At 53.5% G+C, this 7,937-nt stretch overlaps 1 protein-coding gene across 1 annotated transcript in view; it reads right to left on the bottom strand.

Moving 5' to 3' along the window:
- Positions 1-85: 85 nt before the first annotated feature.
- ASMTL (acetylserotonin O-methyltransferase like) overlaps positions 86-7,937 on the bottom strand; it is a 45,812-nt gene continuing 37,960 nt past the window's right edge. Inside the window, exons 11-12 of the mRNA XM_032267804.1 lie at positions 5,891-6,013; positions 86-435 (exon numbers count right to left, since the gene is read on the bottom strand). Coding sequence (XP_032123695.1) covers positions 215-435; positions 5,891-6,013 — 344 coding nt within the window. The 3' untranslated portion in view covers positions 86-214. The remainder of the gene's footprint in view (positions 436-5,890; positions 6,014-7,937) is intronic.

Genomic DNA, 7,937 nt, shown 5'->3' with positions numbered 1-7,937 from the left:
CCCTCCCCAAACTCAGGCTCCTTCCCCTCCTCCCCAAGTGCAGCCTCTTCCCTCGTGAACCCCACCCCCCCAGAGGAGCCAGACACAGGCTTTCACTTTCTTTATTCGCCCATGAGGGCACGTTCCTGAGTGACTGTCCTGTGGCAGCTGGGGATGGGGCGGCCCCCTGCAGCCTGCGGGAGGGTGTCCCTATCATGAGCTCGCTGCCTGGACTTCAGGGACCCACTCTGGTGGCCAGCATGGCATCCAGGAAACCCCCCAAGCGCGCCACCTGCACCTGGCGGAAGCCGTGTGGCTCCAGCAAGCGCTGATACTCGCCCGGGCTCCGCTCCCTGCCCTCCATCTGCAGCAGCATGTTCGGCGACTGCATCAGGCCGCCCCGCGCCTGCCTCTTCTCCTCATCCAGGAGCATCTCCACCAGCAGCACGCCGGCCCCTGAGGGGAGAGCAGAGAGCTGGGGTCCTGGCCAGCCAGGCTGGGATCCTTCAGGGGCCAGCAGGGCACACAGCGGGCAACTGGAGCTCAGAACAATGAACAGAGGCTGCCAAGAAGCCCTGCCCAGGAGACCCATACAAGTAGGGGAGGGGGGAGAGATGAGACTCCATGCACGGCAGACACACAGGGAGATTAGATGGAGAGGTGGCTGGCTGGATGTATCGCCTGGGCCTGTTCTGGTTCTCCTGGATGGATGGATGAACAGATGGTAGATGATGGGTAGAGAGGTTGGTAGAAAGATGCGTGGATGATGGATGCATGCCTGGATGAGAAGGATGGACAGATAAATGGGACATGATGAGTAGGTAGCTAGACGGATGGATGGATGGATGCAAGGATGAGAAGGATGGATGGATGCTGGGTGATGCATAGGTACATGGATGGATTGACAAATGGATGCATGGAAGACGATGGATGGATGGATGAATAGACAGTAGATAGAGCACACCGAGGTAAATGGATGTATAGATGGATGAGATGGATGGATGAGGATGGATGGGTGAGTGAATAGATGGTAGATAATACATAGGTAGATGGATGGGTGAATACATGGTAGATGATGGATGGGTGGAAGGATGGGTGAATACATGGTAGATGATGGATGGATGGATTCATGGATGGGTGAGAAGGATGGATGGGTGAATAGATGGTAGATGATGGACGGATGGATGGATGCATGGGTGAGAAGGATGGATGGGCGAATAGATGGTAGATGGATGGATGGATGGATGGACGGAGGGGTGAATAGATGGTAGATGATGGATGGATGGATGCATGGGTGAGAAGGATGGATGGGTGAAGAGATAGTAGATGATGGATGGATGGATGCATGGGTGAGAAGGATGGATGGCTGAAGAGATGGTACATGATGGATGGATGGATCAGAGGATGGATGGGTGAAGAGATGGTGGATGATGGATGGATGGATCAGAGGATGGATGGGTGCATAGATGGTAGATGATGGGTACATGGACGGATGGATAGATAGGATAGATGACGGATGGATGGATAGATAATAAATGATGGACAGAAGACAGATTGGTGACAGATGATTGTTACAAGGCCAGACACAGTGGCTCACGCCTGCCATGCTAGCATTTTGGGAGGCTACGGCGGGAGGATAGTTTGAGCCCAGGAGTTTGAAACCAACCTGAGCAACATAGTGAGAGACCCTGTCTCTATTTTATTTCATGTTAAAGAGGATGACAGATGATAGATGTATAAAGGGAGACAGAGATGGGGTGGGGAGAGAGAGGAAGAGACAGAGAGAGATGAGGCAGGAGAGGAGGAGGAGGAAAGGGGAGAAACGAAGATATTGATGATAGATGAGACACATAAAGAGACAGAGGAGGAGAGAGAGGAAGAGAGACAGAGGAAGAAAGACAGGCTGCAATGGGTCACGTCTTTAGCCCCAGCACTTTGGGAGGCTGAGGCAGGTGGATCGCTTGAGCCCAGGAGTTTGCGAGTAGCCTGGGCAACAGAGCCAGACCCCATCTCTACAAAAAGCAACAATTTTTTAAACTACCAGGGCATGGTGACATATGTCTGTACTCTCAGCTACTCGGGAGGCTGAGGGGGAGGATTGCTTGAACTCAGGAGGTCAAGGCTGCAGTGAGTTAGGATGACAGACGGTCCTCCAGCCTGGGTGACAGAGTGAGACTCCCATCACCACAAAAAAAGTTGTTTTTTTTTTTTTTTTTTTTGAGATGGAGTCTTGCTCTGTCGCCCAGGCTGGAGTACAGTGGCAAGATCTCAACTCACTGCAACCTCTGCTTCCGGGTTCAAGCCATTCTCCTGCTTCAGCCTCCCTGGGATGACAGGCGCCCACCACCACGCCTAGCTAATTTTTTATATTTTTAGTGAAGACGGGGTTTTACCGTGTTAGCTAGGATGGTCTCGATCTCCTGACCTCGTGATCCACCCGCCTCGGCTTCCCAAAGTGCTGGGATTACAGACGTGAACCACTGCGCCCGGCCACAAAAAAACTTTTTTTTTTTAGAAGAAGTCTTGCTCTTGTCACCCAGGCTGGGGTGCAGTGGTGCGAGCTCAGCTGACTGCAACCTCCTGAGTAGCTGGGACTACAGGTGCCCGCCACCACGTCCATCTACTTTTTTTTTGTATTTTTAGTAGAGACAGGGTTTCACCATGTTGGCCAGGCTGGTCTCGAACTCCTGACTTCAGGTGACTCCCCGTACTTTGTCCTCCCAAAGTGCTGGGATTACCGGTGTGAACCACCGTGCCCAGCCACACAAAACCAAGACAAACAAAAAAAAAAAAAAGTTTTAAAAAATTAGCTGGGCGGCTGGGCGTGGTGCCTCACGCCTGTAATCCAAGCACTTTGGAGGCCAAGGTGGGTGAATCACCTGAGGTTGGGAGTTCAAGACCAGCCTAACCAGGATGGTGGAATCCCGTCTTTATAAAAAAAAAAAAATTAAAAAAAAAAAATTAGCTGGGCATGGTGATGCATGGGTGGAGTCCCGGCTACTCCGGAGGCTGAGGTGGGGGGATGGCTTCAGCCCCGGAAGGCAAGGCTGCAGTCGGCTGTGACCGCGCCACCGCATACCAGCCTGGGTCTCCGAGTGAGAGCTTGTCTCAAAAATATACGTAAGGAGATAGATACGGCTGGGCGCAGTGGTTCACGCCTGTAATCTGAGCACTTTGGGAGGCGGAGGTGGGTGCATCACCTGAGGTCGGGAGTTTGAGACCGGCCTGACCAACATGGTGAAAACCTCTCTACAAGAAGAAGAAAAAAAAATGCAAATATCAGCTGGGTGTGGTGGCTCACGCCTGTAATCCCAGCTCTGGGAAGCTGAGGCAGGCAAATCATGAGGTCAGGAGTTCGAGATCAGCCTGGCTAACACGGTGAAGCCTTATCTATACTAAAAATACAAAAAATTAGCCGGGCGTGATGGCGCATGCCTCTGATCCCCGCAATTCAGGAGGGTGAGACGGGAGAACTGCTGGGACCCGGGAGGCGGAGGTTGCAGTGAGCTGAGATCGCACCACTGCACTCCAGCCTGAGGCACAAGAGCAAGACTCCATCTAAAGAAAAACACAGAGAAATAGATACACACAGAGAGAGAGAGGGACAGAGAAAGGGGTGGAGGCCCCTTGAGCAGCCAAGCCTGTAGGGAGTCGAGTTTCAACCCACAGGAAGTGAGGCTCCCTGGCTCTGTTAAGGTCATCAAACGTTTTCTCTGCAAATATTCGAGGCATTTTTGCTGCAGCTGCAACGTTCAACTCTGAGTCCAGGAACGGAGCCTGAGCAGCTGCGAGATTCCCTCAGGGCCGGCTCGTGTCACTGTGGACATCCGATGCGTGGCCCTTGCCCGACCCCTGGAGCTTGGGGTTCCTGCAGCCCCACCCGCTCCAAGGGCAGCCTGGGTACCCGGGGAGACACGTGGTGTGAATGTGAAGGCTTTGAGCTGAGATGCTGGGTGCTGTGTGTGTGCACGGGGCGGGTGCCTGTGTAGAAACACATACATTAGTCACAGCGGGTCCTTGAGTGACATGGATTTAAACTGCAGGGTCCACGGATGCGTGGATTTCCCTCCGTCTCGGCCACCCCTGAGATGGCAGGAGCCAGTCCCGCTTCCTCCTCCTCTGCGGCCTCCTCAATGGGAAGACGAGGACAATGAAGATGTCTGAGGCCGGGCGCGGTGGCTCACAGCACTTTGGGAGGCTGAGGCGCGTGGATCACGAGGTCGGGACTTCGACACCAGCCTGGCCAACATGGTGAAACCCCGTCTCTACTAAAAATACAAATATTGCCTGGACGTGGTGGCGGGTGCCTGAAACGCCAGCTATGCGGAGGCTGAGGCTGGATAATCGCGTGAACCCGGGAGGCGGAGGTTGTGGCGAGCCGGGGTCATGCCACTGTATTCCAGCCTGGGAGACAGAGCAGGACTCCATCTCGAAAATAAATAAATAAATAAAAGACCACTTCAACTCCGTGAATACTAAACAAACTTTCTCTTCTTTAGGATTTTTTTTTTTTTTTCCGCAGACGGAGTCTCACTCTGTTGCCCAGGCTGGAGTGCAGTGGCGTGGTCTCGGCTCACTGCAGTCTTGCCCTCTGCCTCCCAGGTTCTAGAGAGCCTCACTGCAGCCTCTGCCTCCCAGGTTCAAGGGATTCTCCTGCCTCAACCTCCCGAGTAGCTGGGACTAGGGACGCTCGCCATCACGCCTGGCTAATTTTTTTTTAGTACAGACAGCATTTTGCCACGTTGGCCAAGCTAGTCTTGAACCCCTGACTTCGGGTGATGCACCCACCTTGACCTCCGAAAGGGATGTGCACGTGCGCCTGGCTGGCTGAGATGAACATTGAACTCAGCAGACTTTGGGGTTTTTTTTGAGACAGACTCTCACTCCTTCACCGAGGCTGCATTGCACGTGCACGGGCACAGGTCCCTGCAGCCTCAAACTCCCGGCTGAAGCCATTCTCCCACCTTGGCCTCCCTACGTGTGGGGATGACAGGCATATATTGGCTTACTTCACTTTTAGATTTTTTTAATTTTTAATTTTTGAGACGGAGTTTTGCTCTTGTTGCCCAGGCTAGAGTGCAGTGGTGTGATCTCGGCTCACTGCAACCTCCGCATCCCAGGTTCAAGCGATTCTCCTGCCTCAGCCTCCTGAGTAGCTGGGATTACAGGTACATGACACCACCCCCGGCTAATTTTGTGTTTTTAGTAGAGATGGAGTTTCACCAACTTGGCCAGGCTGGTCTTGAACTCCCAGCCTCATGTGATCCGCCTGCCTCGGCCTCCCAAAATGCTGGGATGACAGGTGTGAGCCAGCTCGCCAGGCCGAGATTCTGTCTCATAAATAAACAAACAAACAAATATAATCCGGCAGGTAGATGCTTGGGAAGCGGGGAGCACTGATTGGTCAGGCTGGAGATGGAATCACAGGGCGTTAAAGTGAGTTTTCCTTACCATGTTCTGTTCCTGCACGGCGGTCACAAAAATGGTTGAATCTGGGTGGTTCAGACTTGGAGCTAGAGACTTCATGACCCCTAAAAACTGTTATTCTTTCTTTTTCTTTCTTTTTTTTTTTTTTTGAGACAGAGTTTCACTCTTGTTGCCCAGGCTGGAGTGCAATGGCACGATCTCAGCTCACTGCAACCTCCGCCTCCTGGGTTCAAGAGATTCTCCCGCCTCAGCCTCCCCAGTAGCTGGGATTACAGGCACCCACCACCACGCCCGGCTCATTTTGTATTTTTAGTAGAGACGGGGTTTCATGTTGGCCAGGCTGGGCTCGAACTCCTGACCTCCCGTGATCCGCCCGCCTCGGCCTCCCCAAGTGCTGGATGACCCTGCGCCCGGCCTCCTGTGGAAAGTTGAACCAAAAACGCGACGTGCTGACGAAAAAGTGAGCCTGCCAGGCGTTTCTCACCTGGCTTGCAGCTCTGCGCGACGCGGTCGAGTATCTTGTGGGCTTTGTCATCCGGCCAGTCGTGCAGGATCTGGCATAGGACGTACAGGTCTGCAGCGGGGAGGGGGTCCCGGAAAAAGTCACCTGGTTTAAACACAAACGGTGACGCGTCCGTCAGCTATGGGAGAAGCAGTCTTCCATTTTTTTTTTTTTTTTTCTTAGATGGAGTCTCGCTCTGTCGCCCAGGCTGGAGTGCAGTGGTGTGATCTCGGCTCACTGCGACCTCCGCCTCCCGGGTTCAAGCAACTCTCCGGCCTCAGCCTCCCAAGTAGCTGGGATTACAGGCGCCCGCCACCACGCCCGGCTAACTTTTTTATTTTTAGAATAGACGGGGTTTCACCATGTTGACCAGGCTGGTCTCGAACTCCTGACCTCGTGATCCACCCGCCTCGGCCTCACAAAATGCTGGGATGACAGGCGTGAGCCACGAAGCCATCATCCCCCGACAGATGCTGGGACGGCCACGCGCGTCCTAAATCAGGCAGGGAGAAGAGACGGGCGTGGCTGGGAATGGGTGTGCCCAAGGAATATCCCCGTGGGGACTTGGAATGGAGCGCTGTGAAGAGCTAGTGAGTGATGTCCCACCCGTGTGATTGGATTCCGCCAAGGAAAAGGTCGGCCGCGGTGGCTCACCCCTGTCACCTCAGCACTTTGGGAGCCTGAGGTGGGGGTACAGTCTGAGGTCAGGTTTTTGAGACCAGCCTGGGCAACACGGCGAAACCCCACGTCTAATCGCCACTAAAAATACAACTTAGCCGGGCGTGCTGGCGGGTGCTGGTATTTCTAGCTACTCGGGAAGCTGAGGCAAAACAATCGCTTGAACCTGGGAGGCGGAGGTCGCGGGGAGCCAAGATTGCACCACTGCACTGCAGCCTGGCTGACAAAGAAAAATTTTAAAAGGCAGTAAATTCAGGGGCATCAGCCGGGCAAGGCAGGTAGGGTCAGCATGAAGCGGGGTCTCCGTCTGCCGGGGGAAGTCAGGTCTTCGCTGTCACTTCCCGGATTCAGGCGCCCGGGGAGGCTTGCCTGCAGGGGGTGTATGGAGCTACGCACCGCTCTGTAATTGCAGAAATAAAAAGATGGTCTGCTGTGGTGCAGTGAATGGTCCCCCTTAAAAGATGCGTTCAAGGCCGGGCGCGGTGGCTCACGCCTGTAATCCCAGGACTTTCAGAGGTCGAGCTGGGTGGCTCACCTGAGGTCAGGAGTTCGAGACCAGCCTGGCCAACATGGTGAAACCCCATGTCTAATAAAAATACAAAAATTACCCGGGCGTGGTGCGGGAGCCTGTCGTCCCAGCCACCACACCCAGCTTATTTTCGTATTTTTAGTAGAGACGGGGTTTCACCATCTTGGCCAGGCTGGTCTCGAACTCTCAACCTCAGGTGATCCACCCGCCTCGGCCTCCCAAAGTGCTGGAATGAGAGGCGTGAGCCACCGCACCTGGCATATTGATCATCATTATTAATTTTTATTTATTTTTGTTCGAGATGGAGTTTCGCTCTTGCCGCCCAGGCTGGAGTGCAGTGGTCTGATCTCGGCTCACCGCAACCTCTGCCTCCCTCCCGGGTTCAAGCAATTCTCCTGCCTCAGCCTCTCGAGTAGCTGGGATTTCAGGCGCCAGCCACCACGCCTGGCTAAGTTTTTTGTATTTTTTTTTTTTTTTAAGACGGGGTTTCAGGCCGGGCACGGTGGCTCACGCCTGTAATTCAAGCACTTTGGAGGCCAAGGCGACTGGATCACCTGAGGCCGGGAGTTCAAGACCAGCCTGACCAACATGTTGAAACCTCATCTTTAAAAAAAAAAAAAAAAATTAAAAAACAAAAAAGAAAAAGACGGGGCTTCACCATGTTGGTCAGGCTGGTCTGGAACTCCCGACCTCAGGTGATCCGCCTGCGTTGGCCTACAAAATGCTTGGATTTCAGGTGCCAGCCACCACGCCTGGCTAAGTTTTTTGTATTTTTTTTTTAAAGATGGGGTTTCTCCATGTTGGTCAGGCTGGTCTGGAACT

Source organism: Sapajus apella, unplaced genomic scaffold (assembly GCF_009761245.1).
Source record: "Sapajus apella isolate SASKATOON/1434 unplaced genomic scaffold, GSC_monkey_1.0 scaffold172, whole genome shotgun sequence".
In the NCBI taxonomy this organism is placed as follows: domain Eukaryota; kingdom Metazoa; phylum Chordata; class Mammalia; order Primates; family Cebidae; genus Sapajus; species Sapajus apella.
Note: the sequence above shows the minus strand (reverse complement) of the source record. Positions and strands in the feature narration are given on the sequence as shown.